This window comes from Carcharhinus amblyrhynchos, chromosome 5 (genome assembly GCF_965287045.1).
Source record: "Carcharhinus amblyrhynchos chromosome 5, sCarAmb.v2.hapA, whole genome shotgun sequence".
Lineage (NCBI taxonomy): Eukaryota > Metazoa > Chordata > Chondrichthyes > Carcharhiniformes > Carcharhinidae > Carcharhinus > Carcharhinus amblyrhynchos.
The window spans coordinates 52,526,289-52,548,631 of record NC_137328.1 but is presented as its reverse complement, the minus strand read 5'-3'; the positions used below and the strand labels follow the sequence as shown (position 1 = coordinate 52,548,631).

Genomic DNA, 22,343 nt, shown 5'->3' with positions numbered 1-22,343 from the left:
TGTGCTGATGCTATTTGTTTGCTGAGAAGATTAAGTGCATCCTGGGTCAAATGGAAGATGTCTTGGTGTCACACACAAAAGCTGCTAGATATTGATGAAATTTCTGTATGTTGTTGACTTTAACTCTAAAATCAAAAGATTTGCATATTTTGTGCCATTCCTATTATCTCCCTGTTGAATTTATGATGTGCTGTTTTTCAATCTCATAGCATTATTTTAAGTTTATTGTCTCACACATTTAAATTTAAACAGTAGTGAGACTTTTTGTTATTTCATGGGATGTGGCAAAGTTAGCAAGGCCAGCATTTATTGTCCAGCCCTAACTGCCTTTGAAACTGCCTTCTGAAGCCATGCAGTCCATCTGGTGCAAGTAGAGAAAGGGAATTTCAGGATTTTGATCCCAAAACAGTGAAGGGTAGTGATTTAGTTCCAAGTCAGAATTGATCTGTATCTTGAAGAAGAACTTGGAGGTGGTGATGTTTGTGCGTCTGCTGTCCTTGTCCATCTTGATACTAGAGATTACTAGGCTTGGAACATGTTGTTGAAGGAGCCTTGGTGAGTTGCTGAAGTGTTTCTTGTAAACACTGCTGCCACTGTGTGTTGGTGGTGGTTGAGGGAGTCAGTGTTTAAATTGGTGAGTGGAATGCTGATCAAGTGGGTTGCCTTGTCTTGGATGGTGTTGAGCTTCTTGAGTGTTGTTGGAGCCACACTCACCCAAGTATTTGTAGAGTAATCAATCAGACTCCTAACGTGCTTTGAGCAGTCAAGAGGTTAGTTAATCACCTCTGTGTTCCTAGCCCCCAACCTGCTCTTGTAGTCACAGTATTTATATGGTGGTCCAGTACAGTTTCTCCTCGATGGCAATCCCCAGTATGTTGATATATATTCCAGTAATAAAGAAGGACTGTAGGAAAAGGGATAACCAGCTGTGGGTATCGAAGGAAATAAAGGAGAGCATTAAATTAAAAACTGATGCGTACAGAGCAGCTAAAAATAGTGGGGAATTAGAAGATTAGGAAAGATTTAAAAAACAACAAAGAATGACTAAGAAAGTGATAAAGAAAGGAAAGATAGAGTATGAAACTAAACTAGCTCTAAATATAAAAAATGATAGTAAAAGTTTTTACAAATATATAAAGAAGAGACTGACTAGAGTGAATGTTGGACCCTTGAAGGTCGAGAGGGTGGATTTAATGGTGGGAAATGAGGAAATGACTGAGACTTTAAATAAGTTTTTTGTGTCTGTCTTCACGGAGGAGGACACAAATAGCTTACCGAATATTAAAGATAGAGGGTTGGTAGATGAGGTCCTTAATACAATTGCTGTTACTAGAGAGGTAGTGCTTGGTAGACTAACGGGACTGAAGGTAGACAAGTCCCTGGAACCGAATGGAATGCATCCCAGGGTTCTGAAAGAAATGGCAGAAGTAATAGCAGTTGCGTTAATAGTTATTTATCAAAATTCGCTGGATTCTGGGGAAGTGCCGGCGGATTGGAAAACAGCTACTGTTATGCCGCTGTTTAAAAAAGGTAGCAGACAAAAGGCGGGTAACTACAGGCCAGTTAGCTTAACGTTTGTAGTTGGGAAAATGCTAGAATCCATCGTTAAAGAAGAAATAGCAGGACACCTGGAAAAGAACGGTTTGATCAAACAGGCGCAGCACGGATTCGTGAAGGAGATGTCATGCTTAACGAATTTACTGGATTTTTATGAAGATGTGGCTAGTGCGGTAGACAGAGGGGGGCCGGTGGATTTGGTGTTTTTAGATTTCCAGAAGGCGTTCAATAAGGTGCCTCACAAAAGGTTGCTGCAGAAGGTTAGGGTACACGGAGTTGGGGGTAAAGTGTTAGTGTGGATTGAGGATTGGCTATCCATCAGGAAGCAGAGAGTTGGAATCAATGGGTGCTTTTCTGGTTGGCAGTTGGTGACTGTGGCACCCCAGCACCGATCCCTGTGGCGTGCCACAGGGATCGGTGCTGGGGCCTCAGCTGTTTACCATATGCATAGACGGTCTGGAGGAGGGGGCTGAGTGTAGGGTAACAAAACTTGTTGATGACAGGAAGATGAGTGGAAAAGCGAATTGCGTGGAGGACACGGAAAGTCTGCAGCGAGATCTGGATAGGCTGAGTGAGTGAGCGAGGACCTGGCAGATGGAGTATAACGTTAGAAAATGTGAGGTTATCCACTTTGGAAGAAATAATAGGATGGAATATTATTTAAATGATGAAAAGTTGCAGCATGCTACTGTGCAGAGGGACCTGGGAGTCCTTGTGCACGAATCGCAAAAACTCAGTCTGCAGGTGCAGCAGGTGATCAAGAAGGTGAATGGAATGTTGGCCTTTATAGTGAGGGGGATAGAATATAAAAACAGGGGGGTCTTGCTGCAACTGCACAAGGCACTGGTGAGGCCGCAACTGGAGTACTGTGTGCAGTTTGGTCCCCTTATTTGCGAAAGGATATATTGGCCTTGGAGGGAGTACAGAGAAGGTTCACCAGGCTGATACCGGAGATGAGGAGGTTAGCTTATGAGGAGAGATTAAATAGACTGGGCCTGTACTTGTTGGAGTTTAGAAGGCTGAGGGGGGGATCTTATAGAGACATATAAGATAATGAAGGGGCTAGATAGGATCGAGGTAGAGAGATTCTTTCTGCTTGGAAAGAAAACCAAAACTGGAATGCACAGCCTCAAAATAAGAGTGGGCGGGTGCAGTTTAGAACAGAGTTGAGGAGGAACGTCTTCACTCAAAGGGTGGTGAATCTCTGGAATTCTGTGCCCATTGAAGTGGTGGTGGCTACCTCGTTGAATATGTTTAAGTCACAGGTAGATAGATTTCTGATAGACAAGGGAATTAAGGATTATGGGGAGCAGGCGGTAAAGTGGAACTGATCCACTTCAGATCAGCCATGATTTTACTGAGTGGTGGGGCTGACTCAAAGGGCTAGATGGCCTACTCCTGCTCCTATTTCTTACGTTCTTATGATAGTGGACAATTTTGCAATGGTACTTCCATTGAGTTTTAAGTGGCAATTGTTTTCCCTCTTGTTGCCCCACATTGTGTGGCATGAATATTACTTGCCACTTGATCCAAGTTTGGATGTTTTCTAGTCATTGCTGCATATTGGTGCAGACTGGTTCTGTATTTGGGGAGTTGTGAATGCTATTGAAGATTGCAATTGTCAGTGGCCATCCACACATTATGGAAGGAAGGCCATTGATGAAATAGCTAAAGATGGTTGGGCTAGGACACTATCCTAAAGAACTCTTACAGGAATATCCTAGGATTGAGGCAATTAGATTTCAACAACCACAGCCATCTTCCTTTGTGCTACATATGACTGCAACCAGTAGAAAATTTTCCCTGTTGATTCCCTTTGACTTCAATTTTGCCAGAATTTTGATGCTGGATTTGTTCAAATACTACCTTGATGTCATGGGTAGTAACTCTTACTTCAGGTCTTGAGTTCAGATTTTTTGTCTGTGTTTGGACCAAGGCTGTAATGAGGTCAGAAGGTGAATGATTCTGATAGAAATGAAACTGAGCGTTAGTGATTACTGCCATTTAAGTGTTGCTTTATAGAACTGTCAGTGACACCTTCCATCACTTCTCTGATTGCAAGGAGGCTTTTGCAGTGATAATTTGCCACGTTGGACTTTTTTTATTCGATCAGGGGATGTGGATGCTGCTGGCTGGGCCAGCATTTATTGCCCGTCCCTCATTGCCTTTATACCTGGTTGTGAGACTTCTTACTGTGTCTTTGTACTTAGCAACTTGCCAGGCCATTTCAGAGGACATTTTAAGAGTTACCCATATTGCTATGGGTTTGGAGTCAGACCAGGTAAGGGACATTAGTGAACCGAATTGTTTTTTACGACAATGGTTTTAGGCTCATCATTAGACTTTTAATTCCAGGTTTTATTTTTATTGAATTGACCATCTGCTGTGTTGGGATTCGAAACTGGATCTCCAGAGCATTACCCTGGGTCTCTGGATTATTACTCCAGTGATAATGCCACTGCCTCCCCCCATTTTTGGACAGGACACACAATTTTCCACATTGTTGGTTAGATGCCAGTATTGTAGCTGTACCACAACAGCTTAGCTCAGGCTATGGCCAGTTTAGAGCACAAGTCTTCAGTACTATTTCCAGGATGTTGTCAGGGCCTTTACAGCATCCAGTGCCTTCAATTTCTTGATATCGCGGAGTGAATTGAATTTGATGAAGATTAGCATCTGTGATTCTGGGGATCTCAAAAGGAGGCTGAGATTAATCATCTTCAGCCAGAAGTGCTGAGTAGATGATTGCAAATGCTTTAGACATGCCTTTTGCATTGAAGTGCTGTCGTCCTCTATGATTGAGGATAGGGATCTTTGTGAAGCGTTATCCTCCAGTTAGTTGTTTAGTTGTCCACCACCGTTCGTGACTGGCTGAATGGTCTGTTACTTGCGGGATTGTTTAGCACTACCAAACACATGCTACTTCTGCTGTTTGGTATGAAAATCAACCTGTGTTGTAACTTCGTTAAATTAACCCCTCAGCACCAGGCATACCTAAAACTGCTTCTGGCGTACATCAGTGCACTTTTCATTGAACAAGGGTTGATCCTTTGACTTGCTGGTAATGGTAGTATGAGAAATATGCCAGGTCATGAGGTTCCAGATCATAGTTGAATACAGTTATGCTGTTGCTGAAGTGCATAAGGCCTCACAGTTGAGCTGCTCTGAATCTGTCCCATTTAGCATGGTGGATGTGCCATACAACAATGGAGAGTCTGCACAGCATAGAGGATCTGAGGTAGAACTGTAGGTGGTAATCAACAAGAGAGTTTATTTTCCACATTTGACCTGATGCCCATAGGACTTCATAGTACCTGGAGTCAATGTGGAGGACTATCTCCAGATTATGGCACTTTGCAGCCATCTCTGGTAGGTCTGTGCTGCTGGTGATTCAGGACATACCCTACGACCAATGTGCCTGACATCACCATCACCATCACTATCATTGGGTCTGATTCAGCAAGTATGACCATGGCAAGCTGTTGCTTGACTAGACTGTGGGACAGCTCTCTCAGTTTTGGCCTTCGTTCCCAGATGTTCATAAGGAGGACTTTGGCACATCCATCCTGTCAATCCTGCATTGTTGTTTCTAGAGCCGAAGTTGATGCCACAACTTGATGGTCTTTCCAATGTTATTCCTCTTTGACTCCTCTGTAATTGTTTAGTACAGCTCGGGCCACTTCAGTGGGCAGTTGAGAGTCGAGAGTCAGCTATATTGCTGTGGGTCTCAAGTCACATGTCAGCTAGACCAGGTAAGGGCGGCATTAGTGAACCAGATAGGTTTTTATGATAATTGATAGTTTCATGGCACCATTACTGAGACTAGCTTTTGATTCCAGATAATCAATGGAATTTATTAATTATTTGAATTTAAATTCCATGAGCTGCCGTGGTGGCATTTGAACCTATGGACCTCTGGATTACAGCTCCATTGACATGACCATTATGCCACCATCTGACCCTAAAATTATTGAGTAGAGGGGGAGATTTTTTAAAATGCTACAGGAGTTATTGCTTTATATGAATGATTTGCCATTTATTTGCAGAAAAATCTAGAAGAGAGCCTAGAACAAAAACAGCAACAGATGGGAAAGCTGGAAGCAACTGTGAAGTCTCTTTCAGAAGAATTATTAAAGGTAACCATTTAGACTTTGTTGTGCTAGCAATTGCAATCTGGCTACACTTGCCTTAATGTTCATCTTGGTTAAATTTATGTAACTAAATATTTTTGGGCTAAAATAGATTTGAAAAGAATCTTCCCCACCACAAAATTATCTCCCTCTTTTAAAAGCAGCAACATAGTGTCATAGTCAGAACTGTTAGGATAAAATCTCCTGACTAGGTGAAAAGGGGAAAAAAATAAATATAGGATCCAGCAAAGGCCTCAAAATCATTATTTTGCAGTGTTTAAACGTACCTCCCTTAAACAGTACCTCCTGATAGCCTTGGATATCCATTTTACACAGGTGGAGAGACACATTATAAAACACAAATAAAAATGGGTGTAGGCCATTTAGCCCTTTGAACTTGATCTGAGTCACTTAATAAGGTCATGGCTGAACTTCTACATTAATGTTCCCACTCTGTTTCCATATTCTGTTTTCCTGAGTGACCATAACTCTAATAATCTCAGCTGATAAGTATATGCAAACTTATCAGCTACCCATCCACACAAATGCTGGAAAATTGCACTGACATCTAACTATCATGAATGGGGCTTAATTTTAGCAACGAATTAGTAGCTGTGCAGAATCCGGCTGCAAAACTGGATGGGATGCTCAAGGGGAAAAATGTGACATGATGGATTTCCATCAATTTTTCCAATATGCACCATTTTTACGATGGTATTTGGTTGTCAATGGGCACTTGCCCGAGTAGATTCAGTATAGTAACAGACCTGTTGTGGGTTGTGTTTAATCCACATTTTAGTGAATTCAAAACTGCTGGCATTACAAGCGTTTAATGCCTAGATTTGAATGTTTAAAGATGAATTATGATGTCTGCAAGCCCTTCTGTCGCTTGTCACTACAATGGTACCTACATTGTGGATGGATTACTTTTTAAATTCTGTCAAAGTATATTGAGAGTCATTTGAGGTTTACAGCATGGAAACAGGCCCTTCAGCCCAACTTATCCATGCTTCCCTTTTGTTTTAAACCCCTAAGCTAATCCCAATTGCATACATTTGGCCCATATCCTCTATACCCATCTTACCCATTGTAACTGTCTAAATGCTTTTTAAAAGACAAAATTGTACCCGCCTCTACTATTACCTGTTGTTCCAGATACTCACCTCCCTCTGTGTGAAGAAATTGCCTCTCTGGACACTTTTGTATCTCTCCCCTCTCACCTTAAACCTATGCCTTCTAATTTTAGACTCCCCTACCTTTGGGAAAAGATATTGGTTATCTAGCTGAACTGTGCCCCTCATTATTTTATAGACCTCTTTAAGATCACCCCTCAGTCTTATACACTCCAGGCGAAAAAGCCCCAGTTTATCCAGCCTCTCTTTAAAACTCAAATCATCAAGTCCCAGCAGCATCCTAGTAAATCTTTTCTGCACTCTTTCTAGTTTAATAATACCCTCTCTGTAATAGGCTGACCAGAACTGTACACAGTATTCCAAGTGTGGCCATATTTCTTGTATAGCTTCAACAAGACATCCCAACTCCTGTATTCAGTGTTTTGACCAATGAAACCAAGCATGCTGAATGCCTTCTTCACCACTCTGTCCACCTGTGTCTCCATTTTCAAGGAGGTATGAACATGTAACCCTAGAACTCTTTGTTCTGTAACTTTCCCCAATGCCCTACCATTAACTGAATAAGTCCTGCCTAGTTCAGTCTACCAAAATGCATCACCACGCATTTATCTAAATTAAACTCCATTTGCCATTCGTCAGCTCACTGGCCCAATTGATCAAGATCCCGTTGCAATCTTAGATAACCACCTTCACTATCCACTATGCCACCAATCTTGGTATCATCTGCAAATTTACTAATCATGCCTCCTATATTCTCATCCAAATCATTAATATAAATGACAAATAACGGTCGACCCAGCACCGATCTCTGAGACACAGTGCTGGTCACAAGTCACAGTTTGAAAAACAACCCTCTACAGCCAGAAGCCAATTTTATATCCATTTAGATACTTCACCCCTGGATCCCGTGAGATTTAACCTTATGCACCAACCTACTATACAGTATCTTGTCAAAGGTCTTGCTAAAGTCCATGTAGACAACGTCAAAAAACTCAATTAAATTTGAGACATGATTTTCCACTCTCAAAGCCATGCCAACTGTCCCTAATCAGTCCTTGTGTTTCTAAATGCCTGTAGATCCTGTCTCTCAAAATACCTTCCAACAACTTACCCACCACAGATGTGAGGCTCACTGGCCTATAGTTCCCAGGTTTTTCCCTGCAGCCCTTTTTAAATAAAGGCACAACATTTGCCGCCTTCCAATCTTCAGGCACCTCACCTGTGACTATCAATGATTCAAATATCTCTGCTGGGGGACCTGCAATTTCCTCCCTAGCCTCCCACAATGTCCTGGGATACACTTCATCAGGTCCCAGGGATTTATCAACTTGATGCACTTTAAAACTTCCAGCATCTCTTTCTCTGTATTATGTGCACTCCTCAAGTCATCACTATTTATTTCCCCAAGTTCCCTAACATCCATGCTTTTCTCACAGTAAATACTGATGAGAAATATTCATTTAGGATCTCACCCATCTCTTGTGGATCTGCACATAGATGACCTTGTTGATCCTTAAGAGGCCTTACTCTCTCCTTCGTTACTCTTTTGCCCTTTATGTATTTGTAGAAGCTTGTTGACCAATTAGGAGCACAAGAACTGGGAGCAGTAGTGGACCGTTATAGCCCCTTGAGCCGCCTGCATCATTTAGTAAGATCATGGATGATCTTCAATTTCAGCTTCCTGTAAGAAAGAGGAAAGATTAACTGATATAAATATTGGCTTCAAACCCACACTGCAGCCTTAATCCAGTGCCTTAAATGACCTAGCCAAGACCAAAGCCTAAAATTGAAGCCCTGATATTCTTTGCAGTACTCCAGCATCATTACCTTTTTGGCACCGGTTTTTTAAAAAAATTGTAAATTGAAATTGTTAATAATGCAAATCTTCACTATTAACAAGCAGATAAGATTTATTAACTTGGGAGACTGTTTGAATTTAATTAATGTGATTATGTTTTGGTATAGGCCAATGAAATCATCAAAAAACTGCAGGGGGACATGAAAAAATTGATTGAAAAAATTAGACTGAAAAATACTGTTACGATGCAACAAGAAAAGCTTCTAGGAGAAAAGACACAATTGCTCCAGAAGGAACAACAAGAATTAAAGGAAGTTCAACAGTCTCTAAAGCAAAAGGAAGAAGAGGTAATGAATCACAAATTATTATCTACATAAAGTGATTCTGAGTTTAGAAGCACTGGGGAAGGGGAAATAAGACAGTTGATTTGAAAATGAGTTTTGAAACTAAACAGCTGCCACTTTTTTAAAAATCTTTTTAGGTTTGTAAATTGCAAGAGCAGCTTGATGCCACAGTCGGAAAACTTGAAGAAAGCAAACAGCTTCTAAAGACAAACGAAAATGGTTAGTAGTTGAAGCAAGAATGCTATAAAGCAGCCTGCATGTACACAGTATCTTTTAGCATGAAGAAAATAGTATTATTGGGCAAAATTTAACACCGAACCATATAAAGAAGCTGTAGGACAGTTGACGAAAAACTTGGTCAAGCAGCTGATGTTTTTGTATGTGTAGAAATGAGACCGTATGGTCGCTTTTGTGAGGCTGACGCCTCACACAGCCTCGCATTACAGGACTGAGAGGCAACGGGATTAATGTTTTACAATTATATTGCCTTCATTAAGACTTGTGCAAAAACTATTAACCACTGAAGGCATTATTCACAGAAGATAAAAGAATGAATAAACTGAAGTAGGCAGAAGAACAGTATTAAAGTATGGTAAATGTGTTGGCTGATAAACTATAGTGGAGCCTAAGGTAACCATGATGGACAATGTGGATATAAATCACAGGGTGATCAACTGTCTGATTTTTCTGGGTTTGTCTCAGAATTTGGCTTCCTGTCCTTGTTACAGAGAAGCCTAGCTTATAATCATTAGTTCTGCAAGTATTTGAATGTGACCCAAAAATGCTGGCATTTGTGGAAAGCTTCATTTTGAAAAGATTGAATAGAAGCTATGGCAGACATGCTAATATGACATCGTGTAGAAATATTTTGTGTTCTGATGTCCTTTACCAATTAATACTGAAACTTTTTACTGTGAGCTTCCTGAGTGCCATTTTTCCCCTGGATTTGTCAGGGCACAGTTGTACAGTCCAAAGCTAGCACTCTTTTGAATTTTACAGCTTCAGCAGGTGGATGATAGGACTTGGGTGAGTTTGGGAGTGTCTCCCCACACCCCTCTGGTCTTGGCAAACCATCTGCTCCTCTGGTGAAGTGTCCCTTATTTTCCTCCCTAGAGCTGGCCACCTATGGGTCATCCTAAGAAATTGTCTTTACTAACTTTTCAGTACACTGAGGTTTGTTGACAGCCAGCAATCAATGATGAATGAAATGATGCAGGGAAGCCTAGACTGTAATAATCAATTCTTTAAGTATTTGGATGTGACCTGGAAAGCGCTAGCTTTCCTGGGGAGCTTCATTTTAAGAAGAATTGAGAAGCTGTTAGCAGACATGTTAATATGACATTGTTTAGCAGTGTCTTGTGTACTTTGCCAGTTAATACTGAAACTAGTCCCATTGTATTAATTCATTGAAAAGCACATGACTCCAAGCTCATCTTGATTGAATTTTTTTTACCATTCTGACATTTTTGGGAGGGGAAGAGAAACAAGCTCCATTATTTAACTTTTAAAACTGTTAATTGTATGCTACTATTTATCTTGCACAGTAATATCCTGGTTGAATAAACAACTAAATGAAAACAAATTAGCAGCACTGCAAGAGACTCCAGGCTCTTTTGACCCATCAACAATATCTAGTGGCAATTTGTCCAGGCCTGGGGCTATGCAAAACAGTCTGGTAAGTAAACTATTTACATTGTGACCAGAATTAAAACTTAGTTATTTTTATAATATCTAGTGAAGGTATGCGATGGAGAGCAGTAGTTTTTAATTGTTTATTGAAATGTTAGTACTTTTTACTTTACCTTCATCTTCAATGGGACATCAATATTTATTGCTGTTCTGTTTTATAATGTGCAATGCAGGATTTTTGATTCCAGTTATGTAAGTGTCAGTTTGATTCAGGAGGAGCATTTTCATCTCCAAGTCAGTATATTTATTCAATGACCACACAGCAGAGGATGCAAAGACCTTTCTTTATTTGCCTGCTGATGTCCAGTGTTTTTTCACAGGTGAATTACTGCCATCTGTAATAAGGAGAGGCACTTAAGTAGGCAGATAAAGACAATTTCCAATCCTCTAACCTCATTTCGTATTGGTCACTGCAGGGTTGAGGGGATTACTTGCTGTGTAGGATGTCCAAAAGATGTCAGCTGAACCAGCTCCTGATGGGAGATGGGCTTAGCGGCAAGCACTGTAGTTCAAAGGCCATCACTGTTTCTCTCCCTGCCCTCCCAAACACAAGCAATAATACTGGGTGTTTTCTGACAGCAGCCAGAAGTAGGCAATGATGTCAGCCATTGATGCTCTTTCAGCTTGCATACTTTATTTTTCATTTCCTGGTACCTTTGCTGTGGGAGTATCTAGGAAATTTAAATATAGAGCTCAGCAGCTCAGTGGACATGTCAACTAGTTTACTGCCCATCTCTCTAAAATATCTGTGAACAATATAGCACTCAGTTGATTAACTTATGAATACAGTTCAGTGGACTATGCAAAAATCTTGGTAGGTTTGATCTCCAGTGGAGTCTGCACTCTCACACCCCTTGTCCATAATTCCAACACAGAACCTGTTAATGTAACAAGGGGTAATCATCTTGCTGATGGAACTTATGACAGAGAGCAGTCTGAGTGCAATTGCTTAGATGAAAGAAAATCCATATTCAGTAAGAACTTTGCCAAGCAGTTTAGCTGTGTGTTTGTTATTGAATTAACTCCAGTTAAATAGATCTGAAGTGGTCTTTTAAATTTGCCCCAGCAGAAACCTGTCAGATCTTTGAAAGCTCATTTTGTTGAAGTTTTTGGAATTTGATTTGCCATTTTATTGGCAGAGAAAGGTTGAAGAGGTTCAGTGAAGGAAAAGTGACACAGGGCAAAAAAAGACAAATGGTTTCAGATTATTTTTCCAGTTTTCTGCATGCATGGCTGTTATACAGCAGTGGAGGATAGATCTGTGCTTTTGGATTGTGGAGAAATGTCTGTTTGCCCTTTTTTAACATAATTGGTGCAGACTTTTAAATAAAAGTCCTTGGAATATTAATATTGTTCTGTTGCTTTTCCTTTTGCAGCAAACTTTGTTGCGCCCTCCTTTTTCTGTCTTGATGCCACAGCCTGTCTCTTCTGCTTCGTCTTCAAATATTTATTCTCCGACCTCTGTTTCTACTATGCGAATGACTTCTCCATCCCTGAGGCCTGGTGTATCAGGACATGGTCTTCAGGCAGGCTTGATTTTAAAATATATTATTTGTACTATTCTATTGTTTGGAGCGAAATTAAATGTTTTAGAATTTGCTAGATTTTTAAACTCTGGCCAAGTCGCTTGCACGTGTAAATTCAGGATTTTTGATATAAACCATATCAAACAGCTTTGCTGGTTACCAGGAGGGCTTGTCATGATTATACACTTAAAATATTAAATGCTTGTACATCTTAGCAGTAATTATTGCATGTTTGAAATTATTTCATAGATGCCTGTTTGTTTGAGGTTTGAATTGTTTATTAATTGATCTGCAGTTTAAAAAAAATTGAACCAAAGTCACATTATTCAGTGAAAACTTGATATCTGACAAGAAAATGTTGCTCCTAGGTGCATTTCAGTCCTTTGCAACTAAACCCTAGCAGCATTCCTGCAACTGAATCCAAGTCGGGTCCTTCAGCTTCAACACCAACAGTAATGGCTGCCTCTTTGAAAAGGTATGCATTGGTTCCAGCAGCCTTAACAATGAATCAGAATAAATGTACTTTGGTCTAGTTTTCAGATGCCACAACCAGTCTTAAATATTTCCTGTTATATGCTGTTTAGATTTAGCTTTTTGATTATAAATTAGTTGAAATTTGTGAGATTAGAGATTGTGAGATTGCATCCAATTGATGTAGACTATATTTTTGAGATGTCTGAGATATGAATTTGTGATATTGAAATCCACTATTAAGCGCTGGAACAGTAACTAGTTTAGGGTGCATTTTATAGCTACTGGAAAGCTTGATGACAGGGAACGTGAATAAGGATCACACTGTAAATAGCTCAGGTTTTTTCTATTCCCTGAAATGTATTGTCTGAAGTTTTTTTCTGTATGAATTTGAGTTAATTCCTTCTCTGGTCTCTTATAACAGCTTTTCTTCACATCCTAAAGGCCATTTCAATGCTGCTCTAATCTACAATCTTCCCTCCCTCGTAATGTACCATTAAACAATTACCTAATCTTTCACTATTGTCTCCTGACACCCATACCTAAATTGAAAAATGTGTAATGGAAAGAGTGGCGGACATGAACGTGCACCCAGCAAATGCCTGACAGTTACCTTTTACACTCCTAGGCTGCATTAGAAACTTTTGGTCAGCAGCTCTTAATTCTTTCCATCACCCCTCCAGTCCGCTTTCTTCTCATCTCCCAGTTATCAGAAGGGAAATTAGAGATGGATGTGCAAAGTAGGGGAGATTATTGTTTTCTTAAATTTCTGTTTCCTCTTTTTATTTTGATAGTATTTTATTTTGTGAACTAGAGAACCATTCCACCATTATTTTAAAATCACTTCCCCATAACTATATTCTTTTCTTTTGATTTTGCACTATAACTCTTGCATTCCGAAAAGGCTTTAACTTTTAGAACCTTTGCTAACTGAAACCTGTTTTCCACAAATGTGTAGATTGTCCCAATTTATTTCAATGTAATTACCTAAGATGTTGCTAGGCGTTAAAACCAAGAAATCTGGCTAACTTCCAGGTGTAATCTTAGCCTCCTGTAGATATGCTGGGGCCTGGAAGTAAACCTATTTATGAACTGATCTCGGTAGTGCATGCTGGAGTAGTTACACTTAGATTTTAAATTTAAGCTGCAAGTTCACTGATAGTGTGCTTCCAATACTGAGAGAAATTCTACTCAGACTACTGAATTTTATTCAGTGAAAAGTAAGGAAATTTGATCTCTCATAATTATATGTTTTAAAAGGTAAGGTGCATTTAATTGCAATACAGTGTTGTAAAATCAAAAAAATTGGCATTCAGAAGAGAACCTGATTCTGTGAGTTTCTTAGAATCACAGAATGCCCACAGTGCAGAAAGAGGCCGTTCGGCAAATCAAGCCTGCACCAACAACAATCCCACCTAGGCCCATCCCTGTAACTCCTTATATTTACCTTGCTACTCCCCCTGACGCCAAGAGGCAATTTAGCATGGCCAATCAACCTAGCCTGCATATCTTTGGAGTGTGGGAAGAAAACACATGTATGTGGATGTCAGATGGCATGATGAGGTCAAATATAATAACCCCATAATCAATATAGTAAAATCTAGACTCCTGTGTGATGAATGGACTCTTGAGATACAGGGTGCTGCTCTTGAGAAAGCATGGAAGAAAACTTGAAGACAGGGGAAAAAAAAATATAACTACATCTTAATATCAATTGATAAAAAGTAGAGAAAAAATGTCTTAGCTGCTCCTAAATCCCAATGGAATGCATAAATAATTAAAGCCCTGATGGGAAGGCATATGAAGTAGATCTTATCAGGTATTCATGTTATTGAGCCTTTAACTTTTGTCTAGACTATAATGGAGCTTTTGGCTACAACCAAGGAACATGTTTCTGAACTCGCTTGAGCAATGAAATATAGTTAGCGTGTATTCTGGGTTACTGAGTACATTATTTGAAAATAAGTTACTCAGATTGATAGGTTGTTTTCTTAATAGTTATGTAAATTAAGCAACTTAATTTAATTTTTATTGTAAAACAGATGAAAAATTATGAAGATTTGGCATTGGATTTCAGCTTGACTCAGTGTAAAATTGTGTACCGGAACTATTGAGCTTATTTGCTAAAGTCACTGTTGGGAGATAACTAGTTGAAATCAAGGAAACAGTTTATATTTAACTAGTTAGTTCAAATTGGAATTGTTCCATTTTCAACTTTCAACAAGTCCAAAACTCTAATCTGTGTGATTCGTTGCAATGTAAATAGTAAAATAGAAGCTTTAAAAATTGAAATGTTTCAATTTCATGTTAACCCTTCATTATGTCTGTGGTTTGAACAATTCCGTCAGCCATTTAATTAGAAATATTTCTTATTCTCTATAGTGAACCAGTCGGCTTGGACCTGAAATACCTACAGAAGAGGGAAGATGGTAAACCGATTTTATCTCGAGGGGCACCATTACAGAAGGCATCATGTCCATCTAGTGCAGGTAGTAAAGTAGTTGTATTACGTCAAACCTCTGTATACATTATATTAGTTTTCATGCCGACATATGAAGAAAATTGTAATAGCTGGGAAGGTTAGGAATGTGTAATTTATTATCTCCTAATATTTGCTTCAAAAAAATCAGCCCTTGAAAAAATCATATGGTACATTTTTAATTCAAAGTTTTTAATATAAATTATTGGATAATTTCTTTCTTGCAAAAAACATTGAATTATCAGTAATACATTGTAATGAATAGATAAACTCCAACCAGTCTTTGACTTCTTTCTTACTGTTTCTTGGTATTGAACACAAAGTTATAATGTCCATTATGGTGTCAGTGCAATTTGTAAAATGCCTGCAAAAGAGTACAGATAAGGACTGTGAATAGAAAATATTGGAAATACATACTAGCATGAGTACAGCTCCAATAACACTTATGAAAGTTGACACAATCCATGATAAAGCAGCCCACTTGATCAGCACTCCCTTTATGACTGACACACTATGGATGCAGTGTGTACCTTCTACAAGATGCAGTTTAGCACCTCAACAAAACTCCTTTAACAGCATCTTCCAAACCTGTGACCCTTACTATTTTCAGGAACTAGGGATGCAGGTCTATACGAACACTACTAACTGCAAGTGCTCTCCACACATTATCCTGACTTGGTAATATATCGCCAGTCTTTTGCTTGCTGCATTAAAATTCTGAAACTGTCTTATACAGCACATTTGGCCTAGAGACCTACACAGCTCTACTGCAGCACTCTAAAAAGGCTTAGTTAATACTGGCTCCTTGAGGGCAATAAGGGATGGACATTAAATGCAGTCCTTGTCAATGATACCCAGATCCCATGATTTTTTTAAAAAGCAGCCAAAGAGAGAAAACCAGAACTCTGCACAGATGATTCCTGAGTATTTCCAGCATTTTCTATCTATTTATGATTTTCAACATGCAAATAAGGGCCTGCAGTATATCCATAAATGCATCAAGACCTAAATACAAGAGTAGTTCTAAATAGGGTGTGAGAGGAATTATACATGGTGATCCCTTCAGCTTTCTCTGCCTGTGGGGATCCTCTCAATGCATTTTCCTATCAGCTTGGCTGAGGTTAGCCAAAATCAATATCATAATGTTTCATGGCATAGTGCATTAGGCTGACAGAGCTCAAAGCTTCCTTCAGTGCCTATCTTAATTTTCCTGCACCAGCTACCCTTATGTTACAGGACCAAAATATACACCTCTTCCTACTTCAATGACAAATAAGCCACTTAAAATCATAGATTCATAGGTGAATCCAGCTTAAACACAGAACAATACAGCACAGGAACAGGCCCTTCGGCCCATGATGTTGTACTGGACATGATGCCAAATTAAACAAATCCCTTCTGTTTGCCCTTGGTCTATATCTCTCTATTTCTGTGCTGTCGATATTCATGTGGTTATCTAAAAGCCCCTTAAGTAGCCCTAAAATTTTTTAAAGCTTTAAACTTTATTTATTACATTGGTTATTTGGAAAAAAAAAGTGGCTCCAGCAAGCCAATTATATTTTATGCGGTAAGAAAAATGTTCATAATTAGCTGGAGTTTTTCCTATTGTCCAGTCCTAAATCAAGTTCTGCTGACCTGTTTTTCTGTCCTTGGCATCTACATTTGTACACCATCCCTCCAATGCTTGTAATTTAAATCTTTGTCCTCAACTTTAAATCCTTCAAGGTGTCATTCCTTTTAAACTATGTAATCTCAAACATACGATCAGACCTTGGCACTTCGTGCATTCCGCTTTTCTCACTTACTTATTGGTAATAGAATCTTTAGTTATGTGAGTCTCTGTTCCTCATTCACTCTTTGTACCTTTTGGACAAAACACTTGGTCATCCAGTTACCTCAAGTGTCCTAGCTAGTTACAAAACGCCTGCAACAGACAGACTCAGGTAAGATGTTAAGAAATTATGAATTTGCATTCAGATGTGGACAGGAGAAGGTCAGCAATTTCCCACTACTGCCTGGCATGCCAGGTTGCAGGCATGTTCCCTCCAGGCTGTTTTGGAGCAGATTACATTGGAGGAGGGGATGATGACAACCCACTTGCAGGCAGAGTGTAGCTATTTAAGATAACTACAGGGCGTTTAGGTCGTGCTGAGGTCATAACCCGGCCAGTGAATGAAGGCAGCTTCCCATTGTGGAGGGGTCTCCCTCTACAACAACAGACAGTTGTGGCTGCCTTTTACTATTTTCAAGATTCTTCAGAGGGTGCCCTTTTCAACTACCCACTTCTGCTAATGGGACTGTTGATCTCGCAGGGCTGGGGTCTCCTAATGTCCTCCAGCCTCAGGAATCTACTTTCCAACCATCCTTGATTGGATGAGGCTAAGTGGCCACCTCAAAAATAGCCCTCTGGATTCTAACGATAACATTTCTGGGTACCCGACCCCCACTTACTCCCAACAGCAGGAGTAGGACCCATAAATGAAAATGTAGCCATTTGTGTTAATAACAATTTTTAAGGTAGGCTTTGGAAATGAACAATTGATCATTTTAACCAACAAGTATAATTACTTTCTTCTGTCCTCTTTCTCCCCATCCCCATTGTTTTCTGATGTTTATTAAGTGCCAACACGTCCGCCTGTGCCAAAGCAAGGAAATCCGCCAACAGTGATTTCTGCCTACTTCCCTGGACAACAGCCTAGGCTCCCTGCATCATGAAGAAAGAGCAGTAGCAAAACTTCTCAACATGGATCATAATCATGAAAGGAGAAAGGAAATTTCCCTTTAATAAAATAAAGAGGGGCCTCCAGAACACATCACTGCAAGTATTGCAGTGATACATTTAGACCGATTTGTCTTTTGTAAGAAATGACTGAACTGGGCAGTGATAATTACCATAAACCCAGGTGCTCGTGCAAACTGCCAGAATACACTCTATTGCCATTTTCAGAATATTAACTTGCATACAAATACAAGCTTCATTTGAGGGAAGGTCTTCCATACAGACCGCAGCGGTATACCAAAGTACATATGATAGAACCAGGAGTTTATATTTTGTGCCTTATAGGTTACTACAATGGTGTAAATGATAGACAATTTGATAGAGATAATTTGAAGCAATCAAGATATGTGTATCAGGGCAATAAATCTTGGGAATTTGATAAGTGAAGATCACTGGCTACCTTCTATATGAAGAAACTAAGGTTTTCTTCCCCCCTGCTTCCTCCTCCTCCTCCCGCAGCGCGCATGCTTGAATATGTTCTTTTAAAATTAATGTTTCTGTAACTACAAATCTTTAGAGGATAAAACTCTCAGCATACTTTTTGAAGTTGATACACATTGTTTTTTCCATTATGTTATCAGCATTAGCAACATCTTTGGCACCACTCTTGTCTTTGGCATTTTTTTTGCTCAGCCTGTGCTATCTCAAAACTTATCTGGGATCACATGAATGGTATCTGTTGATTCTTAACAGGAGAGAACAGTTTCTGTATGATCGACCATCTTAAACTAGTTGCAAATGCACTGTTGCCATTTTTGGCATCCGATTTATGACAATTATCTACTAACTGAAATCAGTTTGAGTTCAGTTTTCTTCAAACTCATATTGAAACCTTACTGTAATTCCGTATATGCAGTCAGTATTACAATACAGGAATGGGTTGGCCCTGCCGAACACTGCAGGGAATATAGAATTGTTGATTAGCACTGGAGGGGTAAGGAGCAAGTTCTGTCTTGTTAGTAGGGCAGTAGTTATGTACTTTTTGTATCTGCAAAATAAATTTGATAGCTGCATAATAAGGAAATTAGGATCCATTTTGTTTAAAAATGCACCTCAAAAATATTAAGTGCCGTTATTTATTATGCCCTATCAAATTATTTGTCTGAAAACATGAACTACTGCAATTTATCTCTGTAGTTCTGAATTCTATTACTTTGATAAGGTGACTAATATAATTGCATCAGGGATTTTAAAGCACATCAGATGTACAGAACTGACATTACGTCCTCTATTGTGCTGTAACTAGTAATTTATGACCTCTGTTGTACTGAATATATGTCTGTGTAAAAATTGTAAAGAATTTTGTATTTAAAATGAGTGTTGTATACATATTTTGACTGAATAAAATATATGTACTTTTGCAGAAGAAACAGTGACCCTTCAATCTTTTAAAATAAAGTTGTTGCGACCTGCCATCTCCCAGCATAGCTGGAATGAGATGGGGAAGAAGACATGAAGGTTATTTTAAAATAAAATCATATACCATAAAGGAGAGCTCGTGTACTAGAGGAAGAACGACAATAATGCCAGTGGCCTTTTGTCATCCCTGGCTTTCTTTGTGTTTTCATGGTCTTCTTCCTGAGCTCTCACCCTTACCGAATGTGATTCTGTCAATAAGGGCAATGCTGCAGAACATTGCAGCCAATGGCCATTCTTCAAAGTGAATGAGTGTTAGAGTTTCGGCTTTGTTGCTGCCGGAAGCAACGCTTTCAATCATAATCGTTGCGTGAGTGCAAAGTGTGTTGCAGACTAGTTTAATCCTGGCCTTGCCCAACATTAGGATTCAAACAGGAGACCTCTGGAAATGACAGAACTAAGAATCCATCCTGAACCTTTTCCCCTCCTAGAGCTGCAGGTTTGATGCAAAATTTAGTGACCAAACAGCCTTTTTTAAAAAAATTTAGTTATTTGAAGCAATGAAGTACACCTCACTTTAAATCACCAGACTTGTTTGCTTTGAGTACTTTCCATAGTCTATCTTCAACAATAATCTAGCTGGAAAAATTTCTTAATGTACTTTGCAAGAATTACACACGTTTTCTGTTAAACCACTTATTTCCAAACTGATGGTTATTCACCAGGCAATATGACTGCTAAGTTATTAAGTTAAATATTAGTTCAACTGTTTTTCAAAGATGTGGCTATTCCTTTGGAGTCTCATAGACTTGCAGTAAATCATCTGAATTTCTTAAGTTCAAGTCTACCTGTCACCACTTAATTTTCAATTAATGGGTAGAAAGATTGCATTTACATAATTGAATGGAAAATTGACATGGAATGTATTTGAAATTTTAATCAGGAAGGCAAATGGGATGCTGGCCTTCATAGCAAGGGGGATTGAATATAAAAGTAGGGAGGTCTTGCTGCAGCTGTATAGGGCACTGGTGAGGCCGCAGCTGGAGTACTGTGTGCAGTTTTGGTCGCCGCACTTGCGCAGGGATATTTTGGCCTTGGAGGGAGTGCAGAGGAGGTTTACTAGGCTGATTCCAGAATTGAGGGGGTTGAACTATGAGGAGAGGCTGAATAAACTAGGCTTGTACTCGTTAGAGTTTAGAAGAATGAGGGGAGATCTCATTGAGACGTATAAGATGTTGAATGGGATAGATAGGATAGAGGTGGAGAGGCTCTTCCTGCTCAGAAAGGACAGTAGGACGAGACGGCACAGCCTCAGGATAAAGGGGGGCGCAGTTTAGAACGGAGTTGAGGAGGAACTTCTTCACTCAAAGGGTTGTGAATCTCTGGAATTCTCTGCCCGTTGAAGTGGTGGAGGCTGCCTCACTCAATATTTTTAAGACGCGGGTTGATAGGTTTTTGATAGGCAAGGGGATTAAGGGTTATGGGGAGAGGGTGGGAATGTGGAACTGAGCCACAACAGATCAGCCATGATCTTATTGAATGGCAGGGCAGGCTCGAGGGGCTAGATGGCCTACTCCTGCTCCTATTTCTTATGTTCTTATGTTCTTAACTTTTGGAAAGACAGGAAGCCAGGAAAAGGTTGAGATGCAGCTCTATTAGTTAAGAATGGCATCAGAGAGGGATGACCTCAGTTCTTAAAATCTGGATGTAGAATTAGTTTGGATTGAGGTAAGAAATAGTAAAGGTAGGAAATCACTTGTAGGTGTAGTTTATAGATTTCCTAATTAATCACACCGTAACGCATACAGGAAGAAATGGGGGCTAATGAAGGTATTTGTTAGAATTTTACCGTCTCACCCACCGCAAGAATTGGAGGGGGTGAGGGGTGAACGATGGAAAGGGGAGATTCTATAGTTTCGGGATAAGTGAGGCCATAAAATCCCACCCATTGTGATAGTCTTCAGTGATTTTTAATTTACATACGGATTAGATTAATCAGACAGGCAAGGATAGTCTGGAGGATCAGGTCATTGAATATTTTCGGTACAATTCCTTAAGAGTTCTGCAGCCAACTAGAGAGCAGGCTATTCTAAATCTGGAAACAAGATTCATTAATGACTTCGTAATAACGGTAGCAGCGATCATATCATGGTTACATTTTTCTTTTGGTTTGAGGGAAAGAAAAAAGAGTCTAAGACCAATATTTTAAACTTTTAGAAGGGTAATTATGAAGGTATGAAGGCAGAACTAGCTAAAGTGACCTGGAAAATTACAAGGGACAGGTCAGTGCAGATGCAGTGACAGAAATTTAAGATTGTTCATGTTACTCAGCGAAATAAGAGAGTAAGACTCAACATTACAGAAACAATTGAATCAAGAGGTGAAAGGGAGGAAACTTGAAATGATGATGATCATCAGGAAAAAGTCTTTTAAGAAAATCATTAGAGCAAAAAATTGTCAAGATCCAGTGGTAACATAGCATGGATAGAGGATTTGTTACCCAACAGGAAACCAATTAGGCATAAATGGGTCATTATTATGTTGGCAAGCTGTAACTAGTGGAGTGCCACAGGGATCAGTGCTGGGATGTCAACTATTTACAATCTACACCCTTTATTTGGATGGAAGGACTGAATTTGCAGCTGACACAAAGATAAACAGGAAGGTAGGTTGTGAAGAGGATATAGTCTGCAAAGAGATTATAAATAGGTTAAGTGAATGGACAAAAAATTGGCAGATGGAATATATGGGAAAATTAACTTGTCTACTTTGACAAGAAGAATGAAAAAAAAGTTATCTAAATGGTGAGAGATTGCAGAATTCCTGAGGTACAGGGATCTGGGTGTCCTGGTACATGAATTTCAAAAAGTTAGTATGCAGGTGCAGCAAGTAATTAGAAAGGCAAATGAAATGTTTGTTGCAATGGAATATAGAAGGGACCTTTTGTTACAGTTGTACAGGGCAAGTGTGGGACCATGTCTAGAATACTGCATGTAGTTTTGGTCTCCTTATTTAAGAAAAGACATAATTACATAAGTCTCACTTGACTGATTTCTCAGATGAGGGGATTATGGAGACAGG

General features: G+C 39.4%; 1 protein-coding gene across 2 annotated transcripts in view; it reads left to right on the top strand.

Moving 5' to 3' along the window:
• The window catches only part of LOC145343029 (spindle assembly abnormal protein 6 homolog), a 66,760-nt gene extending 47,512 nt beyond the window's left edge, over positions 1 to 19,248 (top strand). The window contains exons 10-17 of one of the 2 annotated variants that reach the window (XM_080188771.1): positions 5,604 to 5,693; positions 8,786 to 8,965; positions 9,100 to 9,181; positions 10,507 to 10,637; positions 12,028 to 12,177; positions 12,546 to 12,652; positions 15,031 to 15,137; positions 17,748 to 19,248. In XM_080188771.1, the coding sequence (XP_080044897.1) occupies positions 5,604 to 5,693; positions 8,786 to 8,965; positions 9,100 to 9,181; positions 10,507 to 10,637; positions 12,028 to 12,177; positions 12,546 to 12,652; positions 15,031 to 15,137; positions 17,748 to 17,842 (942 nt within the window). In that variant the 3' untranslated portion in view covers positions 17,843 to 19,248. The remainder of the gene's footprint in view (positions 1 to 5,603; positions 5,694 to 8,785; positions 8,966 to 9,099; positions 9,182 to 10,506; positions 10,638 to 12,027; positions 12,178 to 12,545; positions 12,653 to 15,030; positions 15,138 to 17,747) is intronic. The other variant, XM_080188772.1, reaches the window with a different exon arrangement.
• The last annotated feature ends 3,095 nt before the right edge of the window (positions 19,249 to 22,343 follow it).